Source organism: Merops nubicus, unplaced genomic scaffold (assembly GCF_000691845.1).
Source record: "Merops nubicus isolate BGI_N331 unplaced genomic scaffold, ASM69184v1 Scaffold51096, whole genome shotgun sequence".
In the NCBI taxonomy this organism is placed as follows: domain Eukaryota; kingdom Metazoa; phylum Chordata; class Aves; order Coraciiformes; family Meropidae; genus Merops; species Merops nubicus.
The window spans coordinates 1-11250 of record NW_008613978.1 but is presented as its reverse complement, the minus strand read 5'-3'; the positions used below and the strand labels follow the sequence as shown (position 1 = coordinate 11250).

At 53.6% G+C, this 11250-nt stretch overlaps 1 protein-coding gene across 1 annotated transcript; it reads left to right on the top strand.

Annotated features, from left to right (window-relative positions):
- Nucleotides 1-570: 570 nt before the first annotated feature.
- TRAIP (TRAF interacting protein) lies at nt 571-8738 on the top strand (the record flags this gene model as incomplete). Its single annotated transcript, XM_008942040.1, has 10 exons — nt 571-665; nt 1557-1670; nt 2393-2480; nt 4015-4104; nt 4334-4422; nt 5181-5336; nt 5537-5585; nt 6131-6256; nt 6779-6829; nt 8607-8738. Coding segments are annotated over 10 exons (990 nt in total), but the record flags the coding sequence as incomplete, so codon positions are not given.
- Between the last annotated feature and the right edge of the window lie 2512 nt (nt 8739-11250).

Sequence of the window (11250 nt, the reverse complement as noted above, 5' to 3'; positions counted from 1 at the left end):
CCTGTCCTCTACCACACTGCAGAGCTCTGCTTTTTCAGCCCAGCTGAGGTTCTCTGCTACTGCTGCATGCAACTGGTTGCTGCCAGAAGCTTGCAGCCTCTCCAGGTAGGTGAGAGAAGTGCCCTGGTAGGTGTCCAGTTTGGCTAATTCTCCCAGAAGAGACCCACTCAGCATTCCTACTTATGCTCTAAGCAGCTAATGGCAAGGAGAATTGGGATGCTAAAGCCAAGGGATCATCTGTGCCTGGAGGAGCAAGCGACAGCAAGGTTTGCTCGCCACGGACTCCTTTGCTTTTGAAAACCAAACTGTCCCTGTGGGCAAAGCACAGTGCAGCTCCAGAAAGTCTCCGAGGCAGCTCCAGCCCCAGCCTCATGCTGTGGCTTGTGCTGAGACCCTGCTGTGCTGGCAGGGAGCAGAGCTGGGGGTGCAGTGGGGAGGGGGCTAGGCAGGGGGTGGTGGCACATAGAGCCAGTTACTCTCCCAGTTGCCCGCAGTGCACATAAGCCAGGATGTTCCTCTAGCGATCCCTGGAGCCTTCCTCACACTCTGCCTGCACTTGCTCCTCTGCAGAAGCAGATGAAATTCCTGGAGCAGCAGCAGGAGGATAACAGAAGTTCAAAGGAGGAGGCCCGTCGCCTGCGGAACAAGCTGAGAGCCATGGAGCGGTGAGATCCTGGGCTCTTCCTGGGCCTTCCAGGCTGGGCTGCCTGCCTCTGCCTCCCTCAGAGAGGGAGGGAGAGGTCTGGCCATGCCTGCTGTAACATCCCCCTCCACATCCTGGGTCATCTTGCCCCCATAAGGTTGGAAACTGCTGCATTAACTGGCTGGTCCTTGCTTGTCCATGCTTTTGCCCCTGTTATGCTTGCAGGTGGCTGCTCTTGTAAACAGCAGCAAGGCTGTTTGGGGACAATAGATGCAATAAGAGGAAATAGCCTCAAGTTGCACTGGGAGGTGATTAGGTTGGATATCAGGAAATATTTCTTCCCTGAAAGGGTTGTCAAGCCCTGGAAGAGGCTGCCCAGGGCAGTGGTGGAGTCCCCATCCCTGGAGGGGTTTCCAAGCTGTGGCGATGTGGTGCTGAGGGACATGGGTTACTGGGGACATGGCAGTGCTGGGTTAGTGGTTGGGCTTTGTGATCTTAGGAGGTCTCTCCTCCAAGTGAAATTACTGTGATTCTAAGGCATGGCACTGTGTACAGACTGGCCTCATCTCCAGTGCTCTGAGTATGGCTGTGTACTTTTCCCAGAGGCCTCTGGGGCAGAATCCCAGCCCAGGAATGCTGTTACATCCAGAGCTATATGTGCCAGAGTTGTGACACTGGCCCTGTATGGTGTGTATGTGCAGCTGCCCCTTCCCTAGGCTGTCCACATAGTGCCACTCCTCCCTCACAAAAAGCCCTGATGGTGGTGGGGCTGTTGTCTTCCCCCTCAACACCCAGAATGCCTGCAGCAGGAGCTTGGGCTGCACCAGCTCTCTGGGGGCAAGCAGGGCTCCAGTTTTTCCCAGTTTGCTGTTTGTGATTTATGAGCTGAGAGCAGGATTTTATTTTGGTGCAGGATTGAGCTGTTGCTTCAGAGCCAGCGCCCCGAAGTGGAGGAGATGATCCGAGAGATGGGTGTCGGGCAGGCAGCGGTGGAGCAGCTTGCCATCTACTGTGTCTCACTGAAAAAGTAGGTGCTGTGGCCTTGGCACAACCAGCTTGTGGATGTGCCCAGGGAGAACCCTCTACTGAGTACCTTTGAGGTGTTGAGGGTCGTTCCCTCCGCTCCCCTCTCATGCCCAGGGGGAGGCCGAGGGCCTCTGGTTTGTACCTGTGCTGCCGTGGCCTCCAGCACTCCCTGGCAGGGCAATGCTGCAGTGCTGCACTCCCCCACCTGGAAATCCAGCTGGTCCTGCTGGGCAAAACCACAGCTGCTTTTTTTTTAGGGTCCGTTCTGATGGCAGCTGAATAATTGCAGCTTTGATACAAAGCTGTAATGAGGGAAGTGGCCCTGTGGTGTGATTGGGAATGAATGAGCATGGCCAATAGTGTGAAGTCTGAAAAGTCACTTAAAGCAAAGTCGCCTATTTGCTGCCAACATGGAAGCTGCTCTGTTGTCTTTGTTTTTTCCACTGGCAACTGAAATGTCTCTGGATCTGGTTTCCATGTTGCTGGTGAAATCTGTTCAAGCCCTGTTCTCAGGCTTGGTAGCCCATGCAGCTTTTTCTCCCCCATGGTGTGACACCCTGGGTGGCATACTCAACTCTGTTCCCTAAAGGGCTTGGTGTCTCCTGGGTTTTCTCTGGTGGCCCTGCAGCTGCAGAGCTTCAGATCAAAGGTCTTGACTTGTCTCCGAGAAAGTTTTTGCTCAGTCTTCTCGCAGTCAGTGTGACTCCTCTGCTCTCTTTGCAGGGAATATGAAAACCTGAAGGAGGCTCGGAAGATGTCTAGTGAGACGACAGAGAAGCTGAAGAAGGAGCTGTTTTCTGTCAACAGCAAGGTAAAGGGAGTGTGTGAGACAGCAGGGTGACATCTGGTCTACAGATCCTGTCCACAGCTGTGCTCCAAGCCCTCTGCAGTGACCCCCTCCCCCTACACTGAGTACTACCTGAGTGAGATGGGTGGTGTGGAAGTGTCAGGCTGGGGTTTCTGGGTCAGGGTGTGGTGCTGCAGTAAGCAAGTGGCTCATGAGCTGCTGTCAGGTGTGCAGTCCCTGGGAACACCAGTGGGGCAGCATGTACAGAGCCAGCTAGAGTTTGGCAGGGAGCCTGGACTGGAAAGCAGCAGCACACAGGTGCTCTGCTGCTTCCACTGGCTTCTGGAAGCAGTTCTGCCTTCGCCCTGCCATGCTGCTGAGTGTGTGCTAGCTCAACTGCCAGCCCCTCCTGTTGCAGAATTGGGGTCCTAGGAGTGGTGGGAAGGGGTTTGGAGCCAGCACGAGTTGAGCAGGGCTTAGCACTGCCTTGGCACAACCAGAGTCATGCACAGCCTTGTGCCTTCAGCTGACTGACCTGGGCCAGGGCTCCCACAGGGTGCTCTGCCCAGGCAAGAGAGGTTCTCAGCGTGCAGTGGGGACAAACAGGTGGCTCTGCACAGAGCCTGCCTGGGCTGGCCCTGACCTGCTGCAGAGCTTGGAGCTGCTGACGTGCCTCTGTTGCTGTGCTTCCCCTGTGCCAGGCCTGGCTGGGCTCTGTTCAGGTAGCAAATCACTTTTTGTCAGTGCTGGTGGCAAGTGCCCATGACAAGTGTGTGTGTGTAGCCCTGCTCTCCCAGGTGCAGGTGTTCCCTGGGGCACTCCTGTGCCCAAGCTCACGAAGTGAGAGACTGTGGGTGGATTTGGCCTAGTTTTGTTACTCAGCCCTAGCTGCTGTTGTCCCTTCAGATGAAGGAGGAGGCTCTTAGATTGCTGTATTCTTCCCCAGGGGTGTTAAAACCCCTGTCGGAGGTGCTGCTGCTGGGTTCAGGCTGGGTTAGTGCTGAGCTGCAGCTCGGGTGTGAGTCAGTGCACTTGGGGCTCCAGCCTCAGCTGACAGAGAGCTGACTATACCCACACTGATGCCTGAATCCACCCAAGTCTTTCATGTGGGAACAGTCCTCCTCTCAACCCCTGTTCCTCATGTGCTTCCCTGGTGAATCAGGCTTGTCTGTGTGCCAGTCCTCCTGATACACAACCATTCTCCAGCCTGTGGTTGGTAATTCCTGTGGTCTGGTGTGTCCAGAGTTCTGCAGGAATTCAGAATGCAGCCACCAAGTGTTAGAGGAGGGAAGAGCTGTCACCATAAATGCTCAGGAAATGCTCTAGGAAGGCTTGTGTTGGGCAGGCAGCCCTGGAGATCCCTCTGCAGGCAGCTTGAGGAAACGGGCAGGGATTTGGCTGCTCTGATACAGGGGAGACTGGGCAGAGAGGAAAACAGCCCTGAAACAGGGGAAAGTAACATGTGCTGCAGAGCATACTGCTCTCACAGAGCATCTGCAACCTGCCTTACCTATGTGTGGTAACCAGCACTCTGCTGTTTGGGGGGTTTGTTCTGCAGCTACAGAAAACAGTTTCAGAGCTGGACAAGACAAAGGAGGAGTTAAAAAGCACACAGAAGGATCTGAAGAATGCAGACAAGGAGATCTTGGTGAGAATATAATTCCTTGGGCTGCAGTAACTGGCAGCTGGCCATGACCTGCAGCTGCAAAGCCAGGAGTTGTGCTGGCTCTTGCTCGGTGGCTAGGTCATCCAGCCCACCTTACCTCTCTTCTACCCACCCTCTGAGCTCCACCTGATCCTCACTTATGGAAAAAGGGCAAAGTATCTGCCACTGAACCTCTCCTTCTCTTGCTGTCTGCTTTCCCTTCTCCCTCCAGAGTTTGAAGAAGAAAATAGACATCCTGCAGGATACTCTGAAGGTCCCCTCAGTAACCAGAGAGACACTCAGTCGACTAGTCTTTGAAAGGTTAGTGAGGTGTGTCCTCAGATACAGGCTAAGGATGGAGATGGCAGGTCCAAGGTAAGACCTGACAAGTTAACTAGCTGGGAAGGCAGAGATGTGCTAGTCTGACAGGTATTGCAGTAGCATGGTCACTTTGCCCCTTGTATCCTCTTTTTTTTTTTTTTTTTTCTTGTTGCTGGTGAGGTAGTGTTTGGTGTACCTGGAAAAGTGTGTGTTTTGGAGGGCTTGGGTCAGGATGGGATGGAAGAACGGGGTAGGTTTTGACAAACTTTGCTCCTGTGTCCTACCACAGAAATATCCCTGAAGCTGCCCTTCTAGTTGCCTCAGAGATGGCCTTCCAGTGAGCATGCCCTGGTGTGTTAGGGCGACTGGAGATCTTAGCCAGGCAAAGCAACCTAGCGTGCAAAATGGCATCTGTCACGTTTTTATCAAGCAGTTTCTTGTGAGGAGCCTGTGCTGCTCCCCCAGCACAGCAAGCTGGGTTGTGCACTCAGTGCAGCCCTGTGCTGGTGCATTGCCCTGAGTGCTGCTGCCACAGCACAGGCCATTCCAGGGTGAGTGGGGGTTTGGGACATTGGCTATAAACTCTGGGATTTGAGTTGTCCTTTCTGTGACTTGCAAGCAGAACAGGGCTCTGCTCCTGCTCCCGCTGCTACCTTGCCGCTCGATCACGCAGCTCAGTCCTTCCTCTGTCCTTCCTCTCGCCTGCCGGGTGGCAAGTGGTGGCCTCCTGATGGCTAATGCTTTGCACGGCCTTGCAGCCCCACTCCCATGGAACTGCGGCACCCGAAGCTCCACTGCCCGGCCCACAGCGATGAGATCAATTTAGATGCTACTTTTGATGTGGACACCCCTGAACACGAGCCCTGCAGATCTCTCTGCGGCCCTGCAAAAAGGCAGAAGCTGGATAAAAAGCCGTGAGTTTTCCCTCCTCTTTCTGCTTCTAAAGGAGATCAAAGTCTTGCTGCTTGGGAAGTTGCTGTGTGAAATCAGATAGCTCTCCAGCTGCCTGATGTCATGCTGCAAGTTTTGCTGTCATTTGTTTGGCCTTGCCTGTCCTTGCCAGCTTCACTTGAATAATAAATCTCTGCTGATTTGCTCCTTGGGCTTCTTACAGGCCTCCTGTGGTAAATCTGGCGAAGAAAGTTCTGAAGGAAACAGTGGAGGTAAAAGGACTCGTCTTGATTTTTCTGTATCATCTCTTTGATCCTGTTGTTAATAAGCTTGGGACAAAGGCCCAATTTTCTCCATGTAGCAGATGCTGTGACTGTAGACCAGCCCATCTACAGAACCACAGTACATGCTTCAAAGTGCTTTGCTTGACAGTTTCCTAAGAATCACTGCATTGTTGCCTCAGTCGTTCTGGAACTGGGCAGGAGAGGGAGGATGGGAACCCTTATGCTTCTGGCCTGTTATCCTGCCTCGGATGTGCTCGGCAAGCACTGTGGGACTGACCACGAGGGCTGTGGAGTTCAGCTGAGCTGAGGGGGCTGTTCTTCCAGCCTTGCTGGGTGCACTGTCCTGCCTTCCAGGTGTTGTCACACATGGGCCACAGTTGGGAGGCTTGGAGCTGCTATTCTCTGGCCTGACACGTGGCACAGCAGTAACCATTATCCTAAATAGCTGTCTGTGTTATCAGTCCTCCCTGTATGTGGACTAAATTCAGCAGATCATGCTGGTTAAAGGGCTTTCTCATTATTTTGTGGAACAGAATTGGGAGGATGATCTGGAGGATGATGCTCTTAAAGGACTCTTGCCAGCATTCATCAGGAACTCTGTTCTCTCCAAGAAGCCATCTTTGGGTAGCTTGCTGGGTCCACACAAGAACACGGGCACTGTAAGTATGACTGTCCAGTTGGTGAGCTTGTCGAGGGCTGGCACTGGTCACCTCTGTCCTGGAGTGACCCTACAGGAGGGAGCAAATACAGCTTGAGGAAAATAAATCTTGGAGCACAGCCTGGCTACTTCCCAGTCCTGCAGAGCTCCAGGGATGACAGATGCTCATTTCCCTTCCTGGCAGCAGACTTCTAAATGGCCCTCCATGTCCAATTCCTCCACTTCCTTACAGATTGCGTGTTTTCCTTGTATTCCTCTGTCCCAGTGACAAAACCCTAAGAGCTGCTGTTGCTTGCAAGGCTCAGCTTACTTCAGAAAGTGCCTAAGATATCTAAGTTTACTAATACCCCTAGGTCTGTCCTTTTCCCAAGGGTAAGGACTTGGCACAAGTACTGAGTGTTTCCAGGTGCTGGTAACCCCTCCCTAGAAGCTGTGGCCTGCAAAGCTCCCCCTTCCCCATATCAAGAAGAGGTAGCCAAGGCTCTGTGCTGCTGCTCCAGTCTCATTTCTTCCTCTCTTCCAGGTGAGGATGGGGTACGATGGCTTGGGAGGCAGAACAAAGTTCATACAGCCTGTATCCTTCCCTGCAGCTCGCATGGCTCTAGTGGTGCTGTGGAGATGTCATCCCTTTTCCTCCTCTTTGGTCTTGGTCATCTTGGAGTCCTGCCCACCAGTCAATGAAAACATGGGCTAGGACCTTCAAGGAACCATTGGATTTCTCTCCAGCTCTGAACAAGACTGAACATGACAAAGGCATCAAGGACCTGAACTTGCTGAGACTATTGTTGGAGGTGGCTAGTTCAGAGGAGCATAGCAACTAGAAATCAGTGCAATTTGCAGGGGCTGCCTGTGCCCTTGGGATCTGTGAGCAGCAGCAGAGTGCAGCCTCCTCCTGGCTGTGTGCCTGTTAGCCCCTGCAGCCAAAGCTTTCCTGCCTGCAGGGTGCTGGTGCTGCTGCTCTGCTGTGCCTGTCCCAGTGGGCAGCCCTGGGCAGGTGAGGAACCTTTAGTTTCTTCCCTGAAAGGGTTGTCAAGCCCTGGACCAGGCTACCCAGGGCAGTGGTGGAATCCCCATCTCTGGGGGGGGACAAAAGCCATGTAGATGTGGTGCTGAGGGATGTGGCTTGGTGGTGACTTGGCAGTGCTGGGGTAGTGCTTGGACTTGATGGTCATAGTGATCTCTTCCAAGCAGAATGATTTGATGGGCTGAGCTCACCCAGCAGGTGAGGAGCTGCTCTGTCTCCCACCCCTCATGCAGGAGCAGTGTCCCCTCCTCTGTGGAGCTTGCCCCTCACCTGCCACCCCAGGCAGTGGTGTTAGAGTGGGGCGTGGTGCACCTATGGCTCTGACAGTGCTCTAGCTCCTGGTGCTGGTTTTGAGGAGGTTTTAACTCTTCAGGAGGCTGAAGCAGAGAATAAATGGTCAGCTGAAAGATGTGACCTGCTGGGGAGCTTTGGGATTTAGATTAGACATTAGGAAGAAGTTCTTTGCTCTGAGAGTGGTGAAACACTGGACCAGGCTTTCCCAGAGAGGTTAGTGGAGGCCACATCTCTGGAGACATTCAAGGTTAGGCTTGATGGGGCTCAGCAACCTGCTCTAGTTGCAGATGTCCCTGCTCACTGCAGGGGGGTTGGACTAGATGACCTTTAAAGGTCCCTTCCAACCTGAAGCATTCTATGATTCTTGAACAGCTGCTCTGGTGGCCTCACTGTGGCAGGCTGGAGGTACCCAATGGCAGGGAGATGCTTGAGCAAATCTCTGGGGCCAGATGTGCCCACGCTGCCAGCTTGAGGTGAACAGAGAAGGTGAGCAGTCATCCCAGTGCTGCTGGTCTGTAACCCTGCAGTCCTGCACCTGCCTTTCAGCGCTGCAGTGAGGGACTGGTCAAAACCTGCTACAAATCAGTGAGATTTAATTTCTGCCACTTCTGTGTTTCTAAAGATTTTTCTGATGCTATGGGAGTTCAAAGGGACTTGCTGCTCCAGGGGCTTTTCTTTTGGGATGTCTCTGCTCTGGGAGGCTGCAGGCTCTGGCTGCTGTGCCTTTCCCTGCACAGTGTCCCATTGCTGACACAGGGTGGATCTTGAAGCTGAGGAATAAGCTTAAATGCTATTCTTTGTGCAAGTGGATAACTTCTGGGCTTGTGGGAAGCATTCCTTGACCCATGGGACAGCGACGTGCCTGAGCTCTGCTGCTGTGAGTAAGGGGCAAAGCCCAGCCTCTCCCACAGGGAGGTTTTGGGGTGCAAATGCATGGCTAGGTCCCAGGGCTGTTCAGGCTGGGCTGCAGCAGGTGGATCACCTGTGTTTCCAGGAGCTTGGTCTGTACTTTCCTTGATGGTTTTACCTCCAGACAAACCTGGCAGAAATCCGTCCCATAGCAGTGAGAAGCAAGAGGAAGAATGTCTCCAGGCCAGCATCAGCAGCTCCCTCCACATCTTCCTCCAGCAGCAGCCAAGCCAGTCTGGACAGTTTCCTGCAGTGAGAGCCAGGGAGCAGCTGGGCTGGGTGGCTGCAGGGCAGAGTGTGCTTGCCCACAGAGGCAACCACCGCTGAGCGGGGGCTACTTGCAGAGCATCAACACTGATTGTGGGAGAGATGAGCTGCCCTGAGGAGAATCCTGGCCTCACAGCAAGGTGGCAGGAGACCAAGCCTCTGGCTTCATGCTTGAACTGATTTACCCCCCTCATTTTACTGCTCCTTCCTCCCATTTCCATGAAGAATAAACAGGGTTGTCTCATCTTCTGGCCTGTTCAGAGGCCTGCAGTTGCTGCTGCCGTTGGGCTCCCTGACATCAGGTGGAACTGCACTTCTCGGATGGACCTGCAAAGACCTGGACCAGCTCTGTGCCTGGTGTGAATAGTGGTGGGGGTGACCCTCTGTTCTGCTTGGAAGCAGGGACCTGGGTGTGCTGATGTGACCTCTGTTCTTGACATGTTGGTGCGAAAGTTGTATGAATTTCTAGTTTTTTAAATGAGCTTGTAGGGGTTTGGTTTTGTGACTGGTCTGCCCAGTGATTTGAGGGTTTGGAAGACCTGGAGTGCTGGAGAATGGCTCCTTTCACAGGAGGGGGAGAGTGGGGCTGATCCTGTCTGGAGTTCTTCAGCTGAGACGATCTGAGACAGAAGATCTCATGTCACCAAGACATGGGCAGACTTCAGCAGGTGCCTCACTACAGAACTTTGTACCATGCACATTTCTGCTGTCTCCCACTTCAGGGGCTTTGGGCTCCCAGCCCTCAGTGCCTGGGCTGGCTAAAAACATATCCATAGCGAATAAAATATACTGCTGTGCATACTTGTTAGCACAACTGGCTTCTGAGTGGTTTCCTCTCTACTGCAGCTCTGGGTGGGTTGCTGAGTGGGGGTGATTGATGTGCTTGACCCTTTTGGTGCCAGCTGTCAGGAGATGGGCCCCTAATGTGGGGAAGGGCTGTGGTGGGATGAAGCTGTGATGAAACTGTTGCTGATCCCCAAGGTAGTGAGCAAGGCCAACATCTGCAGAACATGAGCATCACTTTGGGGCTGGACCATGTGAAACAAGTGGAGAGTCTGGAGTAGTGTGAGAAGAGGGGTTCAGAGGGTTGGGAAACAAGCCTGGAGGACTTAAGCCCAGTTAATGCAGGGAGCCTTCTACTGACCCTCTTGCATAGTGCACTCATCTCTGAGGTAGGTACCTGTATGCGTTTTAAAAACCCAAAGTGACAGACTTGCTCTAGATTTCTGCTCTGAAGGAAATTCAGGGTGACCCTTGTAAAAAGGTGGCAGTGAAGGTACACAGAATCCTGCATCCCTCACCAGCCATGCTGGGGTGCTGCAGAGCTGGTGATGGGCTGGTACCTATGAAAGCAGAGCTGTTCCCAGCCTGCTGTGAAGGGACGGAGAAGGGCTTTTTGGGGCTGTCCTGCTCTAGCCCTGGTTTGGGGACCTGTATTTGCACCTGTCCCCTGCTGTGACAGTACCCATGTGAGCCAGCACTTTTTGTGTTCCATTTCTGAGGGGTCTGCTGCCCTCTCCTTACTTTACTCAGATTTTTATTTGAAAATAAACTTATCCTAAGCCGAAGGTCCACCTGCTCTGACTGCAGTGAGCAAAGGAGCTTCATTTTGGTGTTGCTGGGTGTTTGTTCTGCCCAGGTGTTTCCCTCCATCACCCCCCTCACTCTCTTCAGCTGGCATTGCCTGAACCATGTTCCTGGGTTTTGGCACCAAGGCAAGTTTCAGCCAGGGCTGGAGATCCTCGGCTGGGCAGAGCCTGAGCTGGGGCTGCTCAAACCTCTGCTGAGGTTTCAGTGGGTGCTTTGTGCCTGTGTTTGAGGGAAAACAAAAATCCAAACAAAACAGGTTTTCATTTTCTGTTTGGGCCATCTTGTCAGTCCTGATCCCCTGTAATCCATTCTTGCTGCTTTTGGAAGTTGCTTCTGGTGTGGTTTTGTTCTGCTCTACTGCACTTATGCGTCACCCCCCTGAACTGGAGCCTTTTCAGGCTGCTGGGTGCCGATTCAGTGCTGCAGGAGCTGCCTCCCTCCTCCTGACACCCGGCCATGAGCAGGCAGGGCTGCTCCCTCAGCTGGAGACCCAAAAGCTGGTGGGGAAGGGGCTGAGGCCCCTGTCAGAGGGGGCCTGTTGGAGCCAGTGTCTGTTTCTGTGGAGTGGGAGGTGAGACTGGACCCAGTTTCAGGTTTATTTTGGGATTTAGTGTGCGGGTGCTGGCTAAGCCCATGCAAAGCAGCTGCTGGTGTTGGATGCTGGGAGCAGTGTGCCTCTGCCCGCAGAGCTGGTGCTGCTGGAGCTCCTGCGGGAGGCAGAGCCGGGGGGGCAGGGGGTGCAAGGTCTGTCCTGGGGGGTGGTGGGAGGAGCTGTGGGAGTTGTGGCGGATGTTAATTACCGCTGCCTCTCATGACCTAGGGCTGAGGTGTAATTGTGGTGTTCTGGTGTGTGGCAGAAGCCCTGGGCTGGGCTAGGCACTCTCATCTCTGCTCTCTGACCTCAGCAGGCA